The sequence below is a fragment of the Vigna unguiculata genome, chromosome 9 (genome assembly GCF_037176805.1).
Source record: "Vigna unguiculata cultivar grain cowpea cultivar isolate G323 ecotype 2 chromosome 9, ASM3717680v1, whole genome shotgun sequence".
Taxonomy (NCBI): domain Eukaryota; kingdom Viridiplantae; phylum Streptophyta; class Magnoliopsida; order Fabales; family Fabaceae; genus Vigna; species Vigna unguiculata.
In genome coordinates this window covers 43,164,074-43,187,116 of record NC_140800.1, presented here as the reverse complement: position 1 = coordinate 43,187,116, position 23,043 = coordinate 43,164,074, and the positions used below count along the sequence as shown (strand labels likewise).

General features: G+C 30.8%; 3 protein-coding genes across 5 annotated transcripts; all 3 read left to right on the top strand.

Moving 5' to 3' along the window:
• Window positions 1–591: 591 nt before the first annotated feature.
• LOC114162663 (uncharacterized) lies at window positions 592–1,369 on the top strand. Its single transcript, XM_028046620.2, has one exon. It carries the CDS (start codon window positions 715–717, stop codon window positions 1,069–1,071), a length of 357 nt encoding a protein of 118 aa, XP_027902421.1. The 5' UTR covers window positions 592–714; the 3' UTR covers window positions 1,072–1,369.
• Window positions 1,370–7,805: 6,436 nt separating this feature from the next.
• Window positions 7,806–14,884, top strand: CW7. 3 transcript variants are annotated; one of them, XM_028048768.2, is made up of 12 exons: window positions 7,806–8,029; window positions 8,285–8,474; window positions 8,641–8,715; window positions 9,785–9,891; window positions 10,437–10,497; window positions 11,508–11,567; window positions 11,679–11,753; window positions 12,252–12,398; window positions 13,093–13,147; window positions 13,557–13,682; window positions 14,068–14,297; window positions 14,411–14,884. In XM_028048768.2, exons 1-12 carry the CDS (start codon window positions 7,995–7,997, stop codon window positions 14,432–14,434), a joined length of 1,185 nt encoding a protein of 394 aa, XP_027904569.1. In that variant the 5' UTR covers window positions 7,806–7,994; the 3' UTR covers window positions 14,435–14,884. The 3 variants fall into 3 exon arrangements, with proteins under 3 accessions (XP_027904569.1, XP_085523279.1, XP_027904570.1); XM_085667153.1 differs by having other exon boundaries at window positions 11,508–11,571; window positions 11,683–11,753; XM_028048769.2 differs by having other exon boundaries at window positions 8,625–8,715.
• A 3,219-nt stretch (window positions 14,885–18,103) lies between these two features.
• Window positions 18,104–18,517, top strand: LOC114163724 (basic leucine zipper 4-like). The gene has a single exon (XM_028048018.1). It carries the CDS (start codon window positions 18,104–18,106, stop codon window positions 18,515–18,517), a length of 414 nt encoding a protein of 137 aa, XP_027903819.1.
• Window positions 18,518–23,043: the final 4,526 nt, after the last annotated feature.

Sequence of the window (23,043 nt, the reverse complement as noted above, 5' to 3'; positions counted from 1 at the left end):
GACAATGCCTATATTTGAATTCCTTCAGCATAAAAAGATACTACTATAGAAGAGGAAAAAAAAAACAAAATTATATTACATATCCAACTAAATAAATAATCTAAAATTATATTATATATTTGTGTGTAAGTCAGAAATGATTTCATTCTTAAAAATTACTTGTGCGTAGAAGTTTGGAGTAGTTTATTGAAGAAAAAAAATTGGTAAACTTTATACTCGTCTCTATCTTTTGTAATGGCATATAATATGGTTAAAAAGGTTTGAATAAACTTTTATTAGATAGATAAACTTTATTAAGAAATGGTATACATAAATATTATTTTAAAAATACATGAAATTAACTATAATACAAACATTAATTTTGCAACTTAACAAAACAAAATATGAAAACATCATTAAAATTAGGATAACAAAAGTCCGAGTCCTTTAGATATGTTTTGCTCTCTATTCCATCAAGGAAAAACACACTTATCAACCTTATTATTAAAAAGTAGGTCAATAGGACAATTTATTGTCCCACAAAAGTTAACATTTTATAAATTATATATATATTTATGTTAAAACACACTTAATTAGGAATATATTGTATAAAACTTGATTGTTATAGTTGATTAAGCTTTGTAGAGTCCGTTAACTACGAAAAGCTGAAGCTTTTTAAGCTCTGGCTTCTGTTCTCGCTGTGGTCCGTTGAAATTATTGCCGAAAACTAATTCTATGGCTGCCACCACTTCTTCTTCCACCTGCAGCGGCTTCTTCAGTCTCCGATCACCCAACTCCGTCGAGTCAAGGGTCTCGTCAACGCAAGCCTCCTCCGGTTGCGGAAAGTTTGATGGCGTGGCCATGTGGTTCATCAACGGCGTTACAACGGCTTTCTTCGCCTCCTTGAACCGTTGCTCTTGCATTCGCATCGCCACCCAGGAAGACGGCGAAGACGGCAACGACTTGCCGTTGATGCTCAACGACGGAAACCTCCGCCACGACGGTGTCGTTTCGGCCGCCGGCAGCAGAAGAAGGACCGGGAAAGGGAAGAAGAGTGAAGCTCTGATCGTCGTCGACGAGGACCGAACGTAAGTCAAGCGAACACAAATAGGTTCCGATCAAAATCAAAATCAACGTCCCTTAATCTTCTTGGTATATGTGATCTAATGTTGTGTCTATGGGGTTATTAATATTGTGCCTTCACACCTTAATTATGTTTTGGAGTGATTTTGGAGAGCCAAAATGAAATTAAGAATTTATCTTTGATATTATATATACATAATGAAGAATGATTAACGTGTAATGAAATAAACTAAACTGAGCTTGGAGCTTCTGATGTTTCATACAGTTTTACAACATTTTGATTGGTTAATATATATATTTTTTGATATATGGGTTATTGTTATATTGAGTTGAGAAATTGTGATTTTATATGATTATATGACATTAGTTTTACGCACATAAGACATTTGATACTATTTTAATTTGAAAATCTTAAAGTAATGGTGTTATAGATTTGTATTCTTATATAGTGTTTAATTTTGTCTATCTGATGTGGAACTTTGACTCACTTGAATTATTTCCGACTCATTTCTATTCACCAACGTTATGAATTCTAATTGTATATTCATTTTTAGCTTCAGTAGCCACCGACTGAACTATAATGAGAGACTTTATGGATCAACATTATTGATAGAGAAAATGTTGATTTTTAATGAGACATTTAATTAACAAGTCGCATCGTAAAGTTTTATTGAATAAAATTTGCTATAAAAATGTAAGAAAATTATTTTTGTAGATTAAAATTAATTTATTTAATAAATTTCATCACCCTAAAAAAACCTATGGTGAAGTTTGTCTATTTTGGTTTACATTGTGCTAAAACTGAACTTTCATTTCTTATGAATCAAAAAAGGGAAGATGAGCGTGCAAGAATTGAGTTGGGAACATGATTATTGGGATCGGAAAGAAGAAGATGATACATGTTTGTTAGGTTTTGATATGTGTAGCAATTAATTTAAAAATAACAAGTTGCAGAAAATTTGGTTTACTAGTGTAGATTTGAGCATGTTCTGTGGACTAAAGGTGCATTAAAAAAATGAAGATGCACACACACTCTGTCACTCAATTGTTTCATATTTGATGATGATGTTGTCGTTTGGGTCGTGATGATTGCGTTGTTTCGGTGGACAAAGTTTCTTTTACTTTAAAAAATGTTGTCCCTTGACTTAACATCAGCAACAAGGAATCCAAGAAATAGTAGAAGACGCGTTTGCGAGACAATTAAATTATAAGGGGAACGGCAACAATTTTATTACTGAGATTTTGATCATTTTTTACATTATTTTTGGTGCAATGGTGTGGACAAAAACACATAATTCATTTTTAGTTTATGCTTGTTTATGTTCAACTTTCTCTAACAAGTCTTTCTGGTTTACAAGTGAATCAAATTATGCTGTTTTTTTATTTTTATTTTGGTTTGATATTTAGTCAATATAGTTTCAGTGAATCAAATTAATTTGACATGAATTCTTTGCAAACATGATTAACAAATAATCATTTTTCAATTTAAATTAAAGTATTTTTAATGCATTTATATTGTGGATCAATTTTATAAAGATATTCAATTCATTGAATTTTCATTTTGAGTGAATATCAATTAGGAATTCATGGGTTCCTTTTCAATAATAATATTTTTGGATTTTTAAGAGAGAAATTGAACGGTGGAGATAGAGGTGAAATGTTGTAAATAAAAATGAAAAATATGAAGATGGATTGAAGTGGAAGCTTGAGAAATAAATTTAGCAGTGATCCAAATTACAACAAACATCACCATTATCTTGTTCGCAATGTTATTAGAATTTTGTATTGTTATTATAATTTATCAACTTTCTTTACATATGAACAATTTGTTTATATTTATTCACCCTTTTTTAACCGTTAATCCAAAATAAAATAAAATAAATTACATAATTAACAACTTTCAAAAAAATTGTGTTCGGTTGTATGAGTTATGTTTGCTAAGCCATATTTACAAAAATCATTATACGACTAAGTTTTCCCTTTAATCTATCTTTCTATTTTATCCAACAAACATCTTTTCTAAATACAGTTTTTCGATTCTCTATCATTCTTCGATGCTAACTTCATTTCGATTTCCTGATTTTGGTAACCATCATTTCTTAACCTTATCGTCTATCTATTTATATTTACCCCATTTTCTCTTCTATCTCTCGATTTTAATATCTTCAACACCTGAATAAAAAAATAATTATTGCTGGAAGGATTAATTCTGTCATGTATAAACGTACACTATCCAAATAAAATTACATTTTTAATGAAAATTATTTATAATTTAAATAAATAAATAAATTTTGTCTCAAAAGTCAAAATCACATGTAAATATGACATTGAACCCATTATGAATGATTCTGACGTGCCATCGACTGTGGAAGCGCATCTTTCAAAACCGAAGTTACCCACTCATTTTGTCATTATTTAATTTTGAATAATGATATTTTAATTCCTTTTTTTATTTGTTATTTTAATTATCATTAAATTATTTATTTTTATTATTTTTATTAATATAATGATTTAATATTGATTAAAATAATAAATTAAAAATAGATCAATAAAAATAATTTAAAATATCATTATTCTTTACCTTTTTCGTTTATTCTTCATTCTACCTCTAACTGTATTTCAAAATGTTTACATTCTACAAAAATATTAAAACCAGACAAAAATCAACGAATATTTTTCTACTAATCAATCACTGTCATTTCTTTTTTTCAGTCGCTAGTTACAACTATTTTACCTAATGCAACAAATTGACGCCTTTGGCCCGGAAACTTCTACCAACACAATTTAAAAAAAAAATGCTCCAATATACTTTATTATAATATATCTTAAATTTATTTATTTATAGTGTAAATATATGATTCAAAGGTGTTTACTTTTAATGTTTATATTTTATTTATTTTTATTTTAAATTTTACATATTAACTAATATCTATATGTGCTAGTACAACATAATTCTATTATCAGATATTCAAAGTTAATTATATTTATAAAAGTGGGAGGGGTAAATTTATGTTCGACAATGTCAAATTATACTTGTCAACATAAATTTAACTTAAATTTGGTAAAATCTTACGTAATTTTTTTTTAATTTAATTAATTTTAGTTTAAGAAAAAAGTTTGAAATATAAAAAAGTATCCATTCTGGTCAATTTGTTTTGTATACATCAAATACAAGTCATATTGGTATGCAAAATGACAAAATGACAAAAATAAAAAGATTTAAACATTAAAATATGACATATCTAGAGTTTAAAGGGTTGATCAATTTTAATTTAGTATTAAAAATACCACAAAAAATTCCATACCTTTCTAAGTAATATATATATATATATATATATATATATATATATATATATATATATATATATATATATATATATATTAATTAGAAATTCCTTAAATTAACAAAAGTGTCTCAAAAATACTAAGAGAGATTAAAAGAAAAAAAATACAGTAATAAGTGAACAAATTTTGAATATTTTCGTCCTTGTTGGTATTACTTGCAGATTCCTCACCTTTTTGTAAGGTGACAATGCGGGTCCGCTCCATCCCGCACAATTTATGCGGACTGCAATCATTGGTCCGCCCTATCTCGCATTTGGTCTGTGGACCCGTGGGCTGGCTTGTTTCTTTTTAATTTTTTTTTTGGTTAATTATGTTTTTAGTCCCTGAATTATTAAGTGATTTTGATTTTAGTCCCTCTTTTAAAGTTTGCTCTAACTAGGTCCCTATCCTTTAAAAACTCGTGGGATTAGTCCTCAGAATCTAACGATGTTAATATTTTTCTTAACGAGGCAGACGGTATTCTACGTCAACGATCTTATTTAAACATGTGGCAAATTATTTAATTAAAAAATAAAATTGATTTTGCACCTTTCGTGGATACCAGTTTCACCCTTCGTCTCCATCACCCAACACAACCACATATTCTTCCATCAATGCCAATAAACACCAAAACACACTATATTTTCTTCATTTTCACAAAATCAACACAAAGAATCTTCATCCTCAAATACGTACAACAAAATTTCATAATCCATTTTCAACCTTCATCCTCTTCTTCCCCATACGCACCCATCCATCAATCAACACTATGCAAAACCAAAACCAAAAGCAAATTTTCATTTCCCCTTTTCATTATAGTGATAAAAACACTCATGAGTTACAACCCAAAATCAAGAAGAATAACTAATCAGAAAAAAAAAAACAAAAATAATTAAATGGGGAATTGGTGCCTCCGATTGCGAACGTTGTTGTGCTAACAGTAGTGGATCCCATGTAGCCCGCGAAAGGAAGAAGCCATGGAAGCTTGAAGGAGAACACGTGTGAGCAAATAGAAATAGAAGGGTTTTGCGCGATGGCTGATGTGGTTGATGCAGGCAAGCACTTCGACCCCAAGCGGCGTCACCCGCGGTAGCTCTGAACGGACGAAATAGTTGTAGTCGTGGAGTGGTGGCTGGATTAGGGTTCTCGCGTGCAGAAGAAAAACATAGATGCAACGTGCGACAACAACGTCGGCGATCGCTTCAACGGTGACTGCATGCTCAAATGGGGAGATGAAGAGGAAGCTACATCCCACGCGAGAGAGAAGAAAAAGATGAAGATCTTTTGTGTCTTTAGATTTTGCAGAATGGAAGGAGCAAAAGAAGCTCTAATGGAGATTTGGGAGAGAAACCTAACCTCACAAAGGAGAAGAAGATTAGCTGGAAAATCAAATTTATTTTTTAATTAAAAAATTTGTCACGTTTTTAAATAAGATTGTTGACGTAAAATACAGTTTGCGACGTTAAAAAAAATATTAACAACGTTAGATTTCGAGGATTAATCCCTTGAGTTTTGAAATGTTAGGGACCTAGTTAGAGCAAACTTTAGAAGAAGGACTAAAACCAAAATCGCTTAATAATTCAGGGACCAAAAACATAATTAACCCTTTTTTTTTAACTTTTATGATAAACTTTCAATGTTTAAAAATTGGGGAAACTTTAAGAAGTTCACAAAATTAAAGACTTTGGGGAGTTGGATGATAAATTGATAATTCAACATTTTCATCATATTCATACTATGACATACACAATGTATTCTTTTAACTTTTAGAACATTAAAAAATACATAATACTTATTTTTTTCAATTATACAAGAATTAAGAATTTGAAACATTAATGCAAAAGTTCATAACAAAAGTAATTAATATACACAAATGCAGGTTTTTTTTCTTTTAATTTTATGCGAGCTTGCAGACTGACCCGTGCGGGCTGTGCGTCAGCCCGTGTGGACTGCGGGTTTATGCAGGCCGGGTCATTACGGGCCTACATACTCACGACCCTGGCCCGCCCCACATTTTGTTTGCGGGCTTGCGGGCCGACCCAACAGGCCAACCCTAATTGTCACCTCTAATTTTTTGAGAACAACTTTCATATGAAGTGAGTCTATATGAGTTTTACAACAAAAATTATGAATGTTTAATGTTTATAATTATCAAAATTTTGTATCTAGAGATACACGACTTTATATTAAATTAAACTAAAATAAATTACCACACAGAGGTTAAAAATCAAAATTTCAACTATTTTTGTAATTTTTTATAAAATCGAACGAATAGTAAAAACCTAGAAAGAAAATAAAAAGGATACAACAAATTCAAAGATACAATTAATAAATATAAAAAGAAGACAAACAATTAAATGAAATCGAAGGAAACATTCATGCATTTCTATGGTTTCGAAGTTGAGAACCAAACATCAGTGATTTCAAATTTAATAGTACAACGGTTATATAAAATTTAACAGTACAATGGTTAATTCTATTAAAATAACAACCGATTATGGAATCGGTTCTTGTTTTTATTTATTTTTATTATATTAAAATATAATATATTTTTTAAAGTTAAAATTAATATGTTATTATTATTATTATTGTTATTATTTATTAGTATTATTTATTATTTTTAAAAAGTATTATATATGAAACCAGTTATGGAATCGTTTTTCAAACTCATAACCATACCTCAATGGCATAGAATATAATTGTAAAAATAAATGTTTCACTTTGAAAGTTCCTTTCATAAGTAAATATCTTATCTTTTTTCATTCCGCAATTTTGTTTTTCCACTCACTTGAGATCGCTGGATAGGAATACGATAAAATCACAAATCCATTATATTAACGATAAATCAATAAAAATAAATACAACCTAAAATTACTTTACACTAAAATCACTAGGAAAAATAATATTAAGAGTCTTAATTTATAAACTTTCACATTAAATACCAAATAATTCGTGTAAAAAAAAGTCCACTTATTCATAAAAATATCACAACATTTTTCTTTCTCACATTCCTTTCAATCCAATATAAACAATGTGATGTGAAAGACTAGTCTTACACTAATGTTTTGTATTATGTTTTACTCAACTTAAAATAAATATTTTATGAATAATAAAATAAAAAATTTATTGACAACTAGAAATTAATTAGAAACAAAAGTTCTCGCCGTTACGAAAGATCGAACCTATACTACAGCCACCACAAAGCTATTTTATTTCAAGAATTCAAACAAAACTATTATTAATTAATTATAAACAAAAATTAAAATTCGCCGTTGCCGGGGATCGAACCCGGGTCACCCGGGTGACAGGCGGGAATACTTACCACTATACTACAACGACCTGTTGATTGAATGATTAAAAGCATATTATAAATACTTATTTATTAATTGTAAACAAAAATTAAAAAGATCGCGGTTGCCGATACACATAATCTATAGTTGGTCGCTTTCTAGTGGTGTGTTGAAGTGTCAAAGCACCGAACAACTTGTCTACTCTTTCTTCTTCTTGAGCACTGTAGAGATTCGGAAGCTCATCATCGCCCACGGTTCTTGGCCATAAACCCTAAACTGGATTTGATTCTTGAACATTGATAACCGAAAGCAATTGAGATGATGCTGGGCGATGAAGACGAAACCCCCTTAAGGTACTCGTAATTTCTCGATCACGTTTGTGTTCTTCTGCGCTCTCTTTTTTGTGCCTTCACTCGTGTTCAATTTTATGATTATGATTGGGTTGTGGAAGGATATTCAATCTCACATGGTGTTGCATCGTGCATTATTCTTTTTCCTGACTTTCTTTTTTTATGTTTTGGATGCGCTGATAATACTGCCCTGCATCAATTTCTTTTTTTCTTTGTGATAAATTGTAATTATTAGTTTGTTTGATTTATGTTACTAAGGTATGAATTGTTGAGCATGGTGAAGAAAAACTCCAAGTCAATAGGGAAAACGGTAGTTGAGGATCAAGAAACTTCTGATGTTGAAATGGATATGAGGTTTTGGCACGATGTCTTTGATTTGTATTTCGTTCGTGGCAAGGAGTCAAGGGGACGCCAAGATGATGATCTTGTTTTCTTTGTCAGAAAATTGGTATGTCGTTTTCAACTTTATAATTTTTCTGTTGATTTAATGTTAATCTTTGTTCAAACGGGTTAATCGTGATTTGAATTACTATTTTCTTGCTATGTTCTTTGGTTTGAAAGTTGTTGGATTGAAAGCAATATTTGATCCTTTTAGAAGTCTTGTTTTCCTACAGGGTTCCCATGGTTCTGGTTCCAACAATAAAACAGAGACCGTTGAGCCTTATTTTGTACGCAGGTGGGCACCTAAGGTAAATTCAACTTTAAAATATATTCAAAATCTCCTACACTTGTGCTCACACAATATAAGCGTCTGCAGAAGTTCAAACTCCGAAAGTGCTTGTTTTCAATGTTCTTCACGCTAAATGATATACGATAACTCGTTTTCTTGTGTGTTTCAATGTGCTTGTTTTTCCTCTGAACCATTTGCATATTCAAAGAAGAGCAAAAACATGTAAAAAATGTTTGTTACTGACTGATCTTTTACCCCTTTCCATACAACCTCAGGTGAAAACTATTGTTATAGGTGTTTGAGACTTTTAAGTGTCATTGGCATTCATGGATATGTAGTTGTTAAACAATTCAAAAATGCTTATAACAAGCCAACATGTTAATGCAATCTCATTTCTTAAACTTGTTCCTCTTTTATTTGGTTTGGGCCTTAAAATTAGCTTGTGCTTACTTATGTGTGCTATTTTGGTCTTATGGCTGGTCAGTGTATGATCTTTGACTCAGTCCTCACATTTGGGATTGCACATCGCAATTAGATTTGTAAGACTAGACATCTACCATACAGGTGATCCTACAATGACCCATTTACAAGCGATCCATTTGGTTTAATAACAACCATTAGGATAAACTTTGATGCGGCGTATGTATTAGAATTTTGGTTTAGGCCTTACTCAAAATCTAAGATGTAGCCTAACTAGAATATAGGGAATCCTTAAAAAACCAGAATTTTTGGTGAGTTTGTGTTAATTTGAGGTTAAAGTTGGAGAGCCCAAAAGCATTTTTAAAGCAACAATTTCTCTGTTCTTCATTTGGTGCATCGGAATTCATGAAGGCACTTATCCAAATTTTATCTAAACATGACAGCGAAAGTTGGCCTGGGCATAGTATGAGTTGAATTGTGGCAAGCATTGAGTGCATGAAAGTGTTTATGTATCATGTGGCTTGGCATTATTTTCCTTGTGAACCAACCAATTCTATTTTTTTAATTGCTAAAATCCATATGTTTTATTTGATAACTCTTTTGGACGTAGGATTTGGTAGTCCAACCATTGTGATGCCAAATAATTTTGTTCACTTTTTCTCAACCAGTTGCACGACTTAGTTGATGAAACTTCTATAGATGTGGACTGGAGGCGATCATTTTACTTGAATTTAATTGCCCATACATCATTCAGTGTAACTGTTGCAATTTGCAGGTAATGATCCTCTTTCCTTAATTTTGTTTCCACCATTGTGTTTCACCATGGCTAATCTTTTAGATGATTTCTAAACCATTCAGGTTGCCTCTTAAATTTATCTACTTTGTACCAAGGTCGTATGCATGCATCAGTTGATTTGTTTTGAAGAGTCTCCAAAGAACCGATCTCTTGTTTCCTTAAATATTTCCAAGATAGATGACTTGTATGATTGCACTGTCATTTGGTCATTTATCACCAGCAAGATTTCTTTTATGCCAAATACCAAAGCTCATTTCAGTTTCAACAGTTTTTATTTTTTCCATATTTTTGTTTCAGCATCATATTTTTAGTTGTACTTATTAGAGTAACTTGCAAATTCTGATTGAAACATTCTCTAACTTTAACGAAGAGTCATAAAGTGTTTGCATTATCAAAAATCATGTTTTTAGGCCAATAAACTGTTTGCATAAACTTTATAAATCCTTACAATTTAGGGTTATTGTTCATATGTTCCCCACAAGCATTGATCTAGGCAATCTGATTTGAGTTATCTATTTCTCTAGTCACCAGGATCTTCTTAATCATCGAGCTGGGGAGGATACACCTTTATCCCCTATATACAAGGTATGTGTATAATGAATCTCTTTCCCATTTCCATTGTCCACACTTCATTTTTTTTATTTGTTTTCCTCTCTCCTTTTGTGTTATCTAATATTCATAGGTCAAAAATAAATTTACAAATCTTGTGATATATATCAATTTAAGGTTCAGAGAAAACGGAAGAATTATCAACCCTAAGTCCCGTTTTGATGGGATGATGATGAATATTTTCCATCTTCAAGCTACTGCTTTTGCATGTATTGGATCTGTAGTTTCTTTTCTGAAGGTCTATTTCTTCTGGGCTTATTCAGGCTCACCCCAAACGACACCAAATATTTTAGTCCTAACTTTCTAGCTGTTTCAATTTTTTCATTTTTTGTTGATTAATTGCCGTAAGAGGACCCATTGGGAATGTCACAAATACCTTTGCACAATTCCGGGTTGTACTGTTATTCTATGATGATGAATTTCAGTTTTCATGGCTTCAAATACGGAAGTGTGGTACTGTGAGTGATTTCTAAATTTCTGTTACTTTGAGGTTAATATATCCTCCTTTTATGTCTGTTTAAAATTTTGATTTATACTTTCTTGACATTTTGATCAAGGACTGCCTGGAACCGTAGTCCTCAACCATTCCTATATGTCATAAACTGTAAATTTAATTCAACTCCTTCCCAGTAGTTGGTAATATTCCCTCCTATATTGTTATCTCATTCAACTTCTATATTAAACTATTTTTGGCCCTTTGAAATGGCTATAGATTTGAGAACTCTGTTTTCTGCAACAGTGATTGTTTTGTTCTTCCCCATGGTCAACCTATTGTTGGTGTTGTTTAAATTTATTTGTCAATAAGGATTTGTTCACAATTTTGGACTGGAGGATCCCTTTCTGTGAAACTTTAAGCCAATGCGGTTTTTTTCTCAGTATTATATGGTCAACATTGGTGTGTTGTAAGTTTAAAATGTATAAAACTCTAAATGTAAATAAACATCATATCCTCTGATTTGGCAATGACGCCCTTTGTACTTTCTCAGGTTGTGAAGACTGTTTATGCATCCCCAAGTCGTGTAAATTTTCAATTGGACTCTAAAAAGGCAAGTATACCTATCTTTTTCTTTTATATATTCATATTTAAAAGAATGAATACTGTTGTTTTTGGATACTTTCTACTTTATTGACAATGACACCGACATTGATGTGTATAGGAAGTGGAAACAACTCCTGCTTATCCAGATATATGTTTTGCAATTGATGATTTTGACTCTACTTTTGATGCTGTGGTAATAAATCACTTTAGTAAGTTTTACGTTTTTAATTACACTTTCATGTATGAAATGTTTATACTTATTCAACATATGTTGTGGTTTACATTTTCTAGTTAAGGTGATATTTTGTAAATATGCCCTGCTTTATATTGTTTGTTTCATATTGCAAAACGGGTATGTGTGGAAAAATAAGGTTACCTTGAAATGCTCCACGCTTTTATTTACTTGTGAAATTTCCACATCCATTTACAAAAATGTATACTAGTTACAGATTAATGGTTGATCTTGTTAACTGTTTAATGCTTATGTGTTTCAGTCAAGAGCTGAATTTTGATTGATATTAATTTAAATTCTTAATTCACATTGTCATGTTGTATTTATTTTCTGTACGAATGCTTTCTCCTGGTTGATTGTTCTTGACTTGCCCCATATCAAGAGTAGACATTATTGAATGCATTATGCATTCTCATTGTGATGACTTCATGAAATCTTGGTGATTTTGTTTCCCCGCAGGTTTTGACTGAAAAAGATCATTGCTATTGTGTAGTTCTAAACGCACATGATGGGGCAGCATTTCCAAGTGAGAAGGTGTCAAATGATTGTAGTAATAGCTCCTCTTTGGAAGTCCATACTAGATCTGCAAAGAAAAAGGATACAAAGGTTTAATTACTTCTTCGTTACTATATCTGAAATTTATTTTCCTTCCAGATTTTGATAATCTGCTCATTTCATTCTATTAATATTTTTTTTTGTTTTATTTAAATACTGCATAATATGGACTGTATGTTCCTTCTACATGCTTTGATGTTAATGATGAAATATGCAGCTGGAACATTTGTCACTTTTGGCAGATGCCAGGGCTAAAAAAGATAGTGCTTGTAATTTATGTAATTGGAATGTGAATAGTCTTTACACTTCGCTGATTATAGCATGAACATTATAAGATGAAACTATTCATACCACTTCCCTATGTTTATAAGATGCAGCAAATTGTTTGTAAAGAATTTGTTTGCAGGACTCACTTTGACAGAACAGCTAAGTTCAACACAATAAGACCATACCTGAAATGCATGCTAGAATGTTAGATCCTAATGGGCTTTCATATAGGAGTGTGATTTCTTCAGATATGCTCTCTATATCCTATAAATAGGGAAGTAAATGGAAATTATAATTTATCTAACCACTGCAATGTGCCTTTTTTATTGATGAACCAAGTTTTTTTTTTTCAACATTCTCAATCTAATTCTTCAAGTATGTACTTAAATTATTCAATGGGTATGCCAACAAACAAAACTTATGCAGAACTTCTTAATTTACTAAAACATTCTGATGTTCTGATATCTCCGATTTGCAGCTTACCCTTTTCTCTGGATTTGTCAGCTATCAAATGGTTCGAGATGCTTATGATGGTATAATGTTTGGGGATGTATTTTTGAACATTTAACATATTGTCACCATAGTATTTTACCAGATATGTGGATGTGGACAAATTCCTTCCCTTCACTTGATGTGTCAATGTTATTTTGAATCTCTTGATCTTTTACAAATCCATTAACCATGGTTGGGTAATTTTATTCATCCTTGCTGAAAAAGCAGTGCCCAACCATATTATGATATTTCATAAATTCTATTTACAGAAATTTTCATATGTAGAGCAGTTTAATAGATTTAATCTTAAGTAGCATTTTCTTTTTCTCTTATTTTAACGAGACTTTTCCCTCTTGCTAAAGCAACATTTCACTTCCTTCATACTGGAAATTCCACAAGCTCATTATGTTGTACATAAGCTAATAGGTGCCACATACCATGTACATACAGCAGGTGGCAGGTCCCGATTTGGGAGCCTTTTATCCGTGGGCCTTTCTTCTGGAAAAACAGATAGGATTTACATGAAAGGTCCTGGAGGCAGAGGGGAGGTTGAAGTAGCTGTTTCTGGTGTTGCAGGTAAAAGAAACCACTTTATGCCTGGATTTCCAAAATTTTCGTTGGTATTTGACATGCTATGATTTTTTTACCTTACAGGATTCCTATATTACAAGACTTAATAAGATATTTATAAAGTCTGAATAGTATTCTTCGGATTGAAACATGTTTAACATATTATTGTTTGTTTTAATTTATATGATTCTGTATTAAATTTGTTTCTATCAGGATAGCAAGTGCTTCTACAGTGTTTATAGAGTTAAAGAACAAAGCCTCACGGCAATACTGTTTCTTAGTTTTACTATTCTAGCCAAACATGTTGTGAAGCTTGTGTATGTTCCAATCTTATCAATTAAAAGATAGATATAAGGATCACTGAAATGGAATCTCTCCGTTGCAATGTCAGATCAAAGCCACGAGGATTCAGGCCCATTTTCTCCAGTTATATCAAAGAAAGGGTTCGGGCTTGGCGTGATTGTCCGCAGAGCAGCTTCCGCTGCATCAGTAGCAGCAAAGCATGCTTATGCAGCGGCCTCTGCCTCTAACTCAAATTTTGATGATTTGATACCTCTGAAGTGCAGCTTAATGTCCATATCATTGCCCTGGGAATATATTGCGTATGATCTTCTGTTTAAGGTGAGTTTTTGTGTTTATCAGTTAGGGTTAAATGAAATGGCATGTTTTTGTTCTCATTCGATTTTATTTCAGTGATTAGTAACTGATTATTGTAAGTTTGATTGTGAAATTAGGGAGCTCCAACAGTTAACATGTGATCATCGGATGTTTCTGTGGGCGCAAAGAAAATCCAAAAGGAGATATCTGCAGGCACACTATTCTTTTAGACATGAAATTCGTTTATCTTCTGACAGAGTTGTCTTTGGTGCATGTCGTACACGTGCATACTCAGAAATGTGCATATTTGGTGTTGGGTTGAGCATCCCTTTGTTGCATCTGCGTTATAAATCTATGTTAGTTGGTGTATATGTTGGATTATTGTAATTTTTATATTTTCAGTTACTAGGGTAGGTTCTTCCCGACTAATGCATTATTTTAATCATTTTAAAGTTACTTATATCTCTTAACAGATTCCACGAGAGATAAAAGGTGAAAGAAAATGGTCTCTGGTCAAAGCTCCACTGCACTCATACAGCGATTGCCACTAAAAACGGGACTTTTAATGTATGGGTTTATTTATGAAAAAGTATGCATTCTTCTTTGGTTAATTTTCATGAATAACCTCATCCATCAGTGTAAGTGCTAACGTTTTCAATCACATATTAAATCTTAAAATAGACCCTATTTGTCTCTTTCTTTCTTTTTTTAACAGCTACATAAATAATCCATCAGCTCGTTTTTGAGAATTAATACATTTTAAAATTATTATTAATATATTTTGTTTTCGACAAGTTCACTACATTATCTAATTTTTAACTGATAGAGAATTTGAAAGTTTTCCGTATTATGGCAATATTAAACAACATAAAAGGACATGAAAGTCATTTGCTTACTTCAATAGATAGATCATAATGGACGTCCTTATGTTTGTTTTTCTAATCTATGTTTCTGTCACAGTATGATATAATCGCATTTAAAAGTACGCGGGAAGATACAACTTCAATTATGTTTATTCTCTAGCTCTATTAATGCATTGGGCTATTCAAGTTATTTTACTATATTGTCATTAGTAGTTGCGAAAAATTATATGAAACTGTTGTTTGATTTCTTTAAGTTTTTTTATCAAATATTTTCAAGGGGATGAAAGTTACGGCTTGAAGATTCAGAAAATAATAACAGTAATAAGTCATAATTTATTTTCTACTTTGACAGATTATTGCTTGTTATTTTGTATATCACATGATTGTGAGAAGTGTCTCCTAAATTAATCTACTTGTGAGTACTCTATTATCACTCATAGGCTTGCTACCTAAATTATTATTTTTTATTTTTGTCAAATATCATGGTGGAAATAAATTATTTTTGTATTCTTGAAAATTTTAATGTATATTATTAATGTATCTAGATGGAAAACTGAATGTTTTTCTATGAAGAGAAAGAAATTAATTTGAAAGTAAATATTAAATATTGGACATTATGGGCTTAACAAGTAAAAACATGATTCGAAAAGCGTATATGTTTTTAGAAAAATAAATGTTTTCTTAAAAAAATTCTCACGAAACCATTGACTTGTAACCAGATTACGTAATTGGCTAAAATAAAATTGCAATGTGTGTCCATCATGCGATCAATCATACAATATAGTAGTCTACTATGGGCATCGGATTTATTCAGAGTATCTGAATATTGTTGTATCACAAACTTCACGTGTATGATCTTCAATTTAAATTTGATTTTTCAAGTCAATTTGATAGTGCTATTTTTTGTCTTCAGCATCTCATGCAAATGATAGAATGCATTGCCATGACTAAGTTCATTGTTATTGCATTCCTTTCGTCATCATACACCACGCGTTTCACTCACTTATCTTAGTGTTATGAATAATTGTACTTTTATTGACCACATAATGCCGCACCCTTCAAATATATGTAATTAATTTCTCCCCAAATCGGATTATTCTATCGATAAAGATCCAACTACGACAACATTTCATCATTATCAAAAAAAGACTCCAAAACTCTACGTAATTTTTTCTTTAAAATTTCTCTAAATTGAGAAATTCCAAAAAATTAAAAATAATATGAAACTTTACACGAGGGATGAGATTAGGGTTCTCCTTTGGCCATTCCCTGTGTGTTGGAGATCTGTTCCCTATTGTCTAAAGAAGCAAAAGCTAAGTGGTTAAGTATATGAAATGCAGTGTGTTTATTGTAATGTTATTGCGGCCACAAGGTTAAGCGAAAAAGAAAACCTTGCAATTGCAACAGATAAAGGAGAAGCACCTAAATTGTACTATTCTTCTTTCCATTACATTTACTTGCATTGATGCACATGCAAGCTACTTTACCAAGCTAAAAAAAGCGATTGCTTCATTATCTTTTCCCTTCATTTAATTAATCAAGCTTAACTAAAATGGCAACCCAAGTGATTGCATGTTATCCCCCACTCAAACTGCTTTATTATTTGCTAATAGTCCAAGGGAACCAACTACCAACCACGACAAAATTGCCCCATATACTCAACTAAGAAAACTACCCAAGAATATTCTGTAACAAAAACTCACACATCAACTCATACATATATAGCAATCTCCATCATATTACTTTCCAAACACTAATGCCAAAACTACTTACATTTTACATACACAAATACACAATCTCCATTTTTCTTTCCCTTTTTATTATCTACTTTTTATTTTCACCCCCACACACTTTCTTTTATTTACATCCCTCTCATCTTCACAACACTGTTACTTGTTATATACGAGTAGGTCACTTTTTTTTTCTAGAGATTCCATTGGTCGTTTACACTATATCTCGGGAACCCTTTTCCAAATTATTCAATATGTTATCATGATAACTAAAGCTTTCAAGCTGTTAACTTTTAAAATGGTGCCACAATGTGCTTTGTGTATTCATGGTATAAAATTATTTCCACAGTCAATCCACCAATATCAAATAGTTTTACTATCATAAAGTAATAAGATTGGTTCCGTTTCTTCCTTCTCCACTTTTTGTACTTTTCATCTCCACTTTTACATGTGTGTATCACACTTTACACAGATTTAAACGTTATAAATGTATAACACTTCTGAATTTAAGTTTTGTTAGTGTAAACTCAAAGTGATTGTAGCCTGTAACTGACCAATGGATACGTGGGTTTGGCATTTAAAAAAAAAAAAAAAGCTACGTAGACCAATACCGGACTTTCTTTTCTCGCAAATAGTGAACTTACTCCACATTTCAATATTATTTTTTATTACATGATTTCGTGTTTTTAAGATATATTATTTAAAAAACGCTTTCTAATTAAAATTAACGTGTAATTTTGGTGTTGGGCAGCTTTCTAATCAAGTTTGTTGTTTATATGTTTTTGTTTGATCCTTCGTCATTAAGATAAAGCTAATCTCTTCAAACAACATCTTCATTTTGTTACCTTAGCAAAAAGGTTACCCCATCTGAATCTCCACCACCCACCCCACACACTAAAGTTTCAATCAATTGGTTCTCTCCGCAGTTTTTATTTTTCCGAGTCAAAAAAAAAAAAATAGCATAAAAAACCCTAATTATATTGATCAACTAATCACTTTTTTGAAAGGTTAGCATCAAAACCTACTTACGTTCATTAAAAAATTATTAATATTTTTTGTGACGGTTGTTTTCCAGAATCTTTTGCACCAATGGGCCCCACAGTTTCCTTTTCCACTCCTTCAAATACCCCTCTCCTATGCTTCCATTCCTCCCTTTTCCCCTTCCTTCCTCCGTCCGGTTCACTCTTTTGAATTTCCCGGTTTCTTTTCTCTCTTTCTTGTTTTCCTCTTCTAACCCATGTTGCTCCACGAAGCGGTTCAGTTCCCATCTTCTCCGGTTCACCAAACCATGCTCACCCAAAGTGAAATAGAAGACCTGTTTTCTCTCATAAACAAATCCAGAGACCGGCCCAGCCTGGCATCCGGTTCGCAGGGATCGAACCGGACGGTTTACTCGTCCGAGGAAAGAAAGCTGAGACGCATGCAATCGAACCGGGAATCGGCCCGAAGGTCCCGCTACAGAAAGAAGAAGCATCTTGAGAACCTCTCGAGCCAACTGAACCGGTTGAGAATCCAAAACCGGTTTCTCAAAAACCGAGTCGCCTCGACCATGCACCAACACCTCCTTCTATCCCTACATAACGATCATCTTAAATCCGAAGCTATTGCGCTTATGGCCACTCTTTCGGATCTCTGTGGGATCTTATTTTAGGCTCCATCCTTTCACATTAATAATATATTACAAAACCCTTCATCGTAAAAACCATTCACACTTCATATATAACTTTCATATTAAACTTCTCTATGTTACCAGCTACATATATATATAGCTATAGAATAAAGTTCTCATTCACTTCACGCATTCAACCATCGAAAATTGTTGGTTGGTGCACCGAGGTAGGGAAAAAAAGTAATGAATGCCCTAGAATGTGGTATTCTTTATGTTTTTTTGGCTCAATTTCTAGGTCTAGAAGAGGAAAACATGGTTACGTACGTGCAGTGTGGTGGGTGAAAGAAGCCCCAGGTTGTTGGAAGTACGATGTAGGTTTTTGAATGTCTACTTTTTTATCATGTTGTTTCCTTTTTATCTTTTGGGAGGTTTTGTTTTGTAAATCTGTGTAGCATTAGCGAGTGGTGAAAATCATCATGGTGGAATTATGTAATGTCGGTATCAAGAAAGTCTCAATCTCGTAATGTAAATATGGTAGCTATTGGCAAATGGAAGGAATCCATGCATCTTGTTTCTTAGTATTAGTTTTTGTGTCTTTCTGCATAATCTTCTTCATTCCTTCGTGTAACAGAGAAACAAGTGGCGAAACACTTGAGGTTGTGAGGTCATACATAGGACCTACACGTGAACGATTGTTTCTAATCATGTGACGAAAAGTACTTTTTGTAGCAGCGATGTGACATGAGTTAATAAAATAAACAATAAAAGTGTCTTTTTTATGGTATATTCGCCCAAGTGAGAGAAGAAAGAAAGTTACAGATGACACCTGTGATGTAATGGAAAGACAACAAAAGTATAAGACCATTTGCTTGATAAAATAATTTACAGGAATCTTAAAATAAAAAGTAATTCGAATATTAGATCATTAGAATAAAAAGCAATCTTTTAATACTAATAATATTTAATTATAATAATTAAGTTAAATTTTTTAAAATTGTAAAAAATTAAAAGAAATTTAAAAACATACATACAAAACCTAATTGTTGGTACATTTTTTTTAAAAATAAAGTACACTGTGACAATATCTATCAAAACAATATTAGGGATTATGTGTTTGCATTTAATTTTATTTTAAAACTTAAATATTACATTTCTGCATATAAATATTTATAGTTTCATGTCCGGATGTGATGTTAGATGAGGGATGTCAACGAAAATAGTAATTTTTTCATATTTTATGGGATAAATATTTATCCCATTTTTATATTTATACGAATATTTATTATACTGGTATTCATATATATTTTTTATATTTATGAGTATTTGTAGATAATAAAAAAAATTAAAATATTTAATAACATATTTTAAATATTTTAAATAAAATATTATAATATTCATGAATTTTAAACAAAGTCTAAATAATTCATTAAAAAATTAATGTGTTAATATTTTAATTATGTTTTTTTTTAATTTAAATTAGAGTATTGAGGGCACAAATATCTACGAGTATGGATATTGTGATACTCGTACTCGTCTAATTAACATACGAATATAAAAAATATTCATATCTATTACCTGCAAATTTTCATTTATAATATACATTTTCAATCCATTACGAATTTTATTTCCAGATATCTAATTATATGAATTTTTTTTGACATTACTAATTAAAATTTTCAGATCACGTATATATCATTTAAATGCGTAAGGTAAGAATCATCAGTCGATTTAGTTAAAATTATAAAATAAATTGTTAGTATTAAGTATATAAGTAAGGATATAATCGTTACAAAAGTTGTTATCCATATATAATAGATAATATTATTATCTGATGAGAGTTGAAATTAAAATTATTAAAATTTGAAATGTAACTTAAAATAAGTTACAAAATAGATTATGTTAACATTTCTATATGATTGTGATTGTACTGAGATTTTTTAAATTTTTTATAGAAGCACGTGGTTGGACACCATTAATATTTGTTAGAAAAACTTCTCAAAAGTGTCTTCTGACAAAATAATTTCTTTTTTCTTTCAATATTTTCCACAGTTTCATATTTTTCTTTTTATGTTAAAAAAGACTTTATTTAATTGCATTTTGAAACTAAAAGGCCACTGCATTACACCATACAATTTCTTTTAATATAACAAGGAATATGGTTTTAAAACAAATTAATCATTTAATTAGTGATATCTTTTATAAGCAAATTTATAACATTAAAATTTTGCAAAGATATAAAAGGACCATATATAAACATAATTAAAAAATTACTAACTGATATTGTCTTCAACTTTTAAACAGACAAGTATGAATTTTTTTCGAATGAATTAATGAATGAAATCAAATAAAAACCGTCATTTTACTTTCGGCACTTTCGGTGTATTGAGATGATAATTCATCCATTGGTTATAGAATAGAAACTTGTATATTCACATTAACATGTCAATTCTCTCATTAAAAAACGTATCTATAAAAATGTGAGTTTATAATAAGGCATTATTAGTAGACAATATCAAAAAACTTTTGAGCCTTATTATGCATTTAACCAGGATCATCTCCATTAGGTTAAGTTCTAACCTACGGGTTGCTTTTTTTGTCCAAGTGCAAAGGAACCATCTTGCATTTGGGATTTGTAGCCCCCATCAAATCCTCAAAGAATCACCACACAAACTTTGTTCAAAGAAAATAAATAAATATTAGTAGAAACCCAATTGGCCATAACAAGATCAACAAGTGTTATTCTATTGGTGCTCTCTTTTGCTGGTTGACCATGCTTAGTGCCACATGATCCTTCTATCATTGGGGATAATTGCTTCCATTCAATTTTTTATGCTATCATATTCAATAACTTTTAATTTTGTCCACAGAAAAATGTAGTGTTGTCTTTGTTAGACAATTCTTTAACTTGATCTAACAAAGTTATATGAGATAAAGGAAAAAATATGTTATTTTTTATCACTTTCTATTTCTAATATTTTATAGTATTGACAGTAAAGGTTTTTAATATTTCGAAAATATGAAAATGTGTTACGATTTGTAAAACCACGGGTATTTATATTTTTTAATAAGAATATTCAAAAGATAATCTCACCAAAATAAATTGCCTTGTGTTTATTCCACTTTCTTCAAAGGCAAGTTCTTAGAGATAACCAGACACTTGTTTAGTCGAAAGGTTTAGATAAAAAGCAATGCTATCTTTTGACCTAATAACGCGGATTAAAGACATTGACAATGATTTGTAAGATTGCTTTAACCTCATAAAAGCTTCATTAAGACATTATATTTATTATTAAATAACCAATCCATGATTGTGTATTAACTCTGCTCTAGTGAAAGAAAAATCCCTCCGGCAATAATAGTGAAATATTTTTTTCTTAGAAACAAAACAAATATGACTGTATTTCAGGAAAAAAAAATACATTTAAACGTAAATTATTATAGGCAGACAAATTCAAATGTTAAACATGATTTGTTATAAGTGATTGATTTTTGTAGACAACGAACCTATTATAGCATTCATTTTAGTTTAGTTATTAGGAGTATCCTACGTGAATTGATTTAAGAATATTTATGAGAATACTATTTTAGTATTGAAAAGTAAAATTAAAATACGGAGGTTTAAAATTTATAAGTATAATAAAGAACTTAAAATTAATAGAATATGGTTTTAATAGTAATTCGTAGCTTTCTCATTATATACTTACTGTTTGAAAATTGTAAATATAGATTAAAATTATAAAAAATATTTTAAAGTGTTGTTAGATATTTTGTTAAGGTTAAAACAATATCATTTAATTAACTCATGTTAAAAAATAAAAGACATATCATGATATAATAAAGAGAAAAATGTATAAATCAAAAACCTTCTAATATTTCTAATGTAATTTTTTTCATATTGGTGTGGGCTGAATTTACGCGTGCGTACTTTCCGAAAGTGAAAGCGCGCATGCGATTAATTTGCTAGTTTTACACTTTTAAACTCGAAGAAATTTCAAATTGCCTAAAGCTCAAATTGGAACCTTCTCATTATAACGCCTAAAAAAAAAACAAACAAACATTAGTTGTATAATATATTGATAAAACACTTTTAAAATGTTAGCCATACAAAAAATAATTATGATACGTACTTCTAAAATAATCACCATAAAGAAATTATTATTATAATTCTTGATTGAAATGTTCCTGGATTTATAGAGGAAGTTTCACTTGGGAGATATAATACTAATGAAATCTAAGTCCAATCTTATAAGATATTGACACCACTCTCAACTCAAAATCTTAAGACAATAAGTTTATAGATTTTTATCCTTATACAGTGCTCTACTTTCTCATTTCTAACCAATGTGAGACTTAGATTTATACTCTGATTCTTAACAAATATGAATGTAAAATTTTATTGTACGTAGATTATTTTCTAAACTAATAAAAAAATGTAAATAAGTCTAATTTAAAGAAATTATGGACCGCAATACACATTATGTTATATAAATTAATTTATTTAATAACTCTAGTCGTGTTTTTAAGTCTACGATAACTCAAGTACATTCATCAATGTTATATCCTTAAAA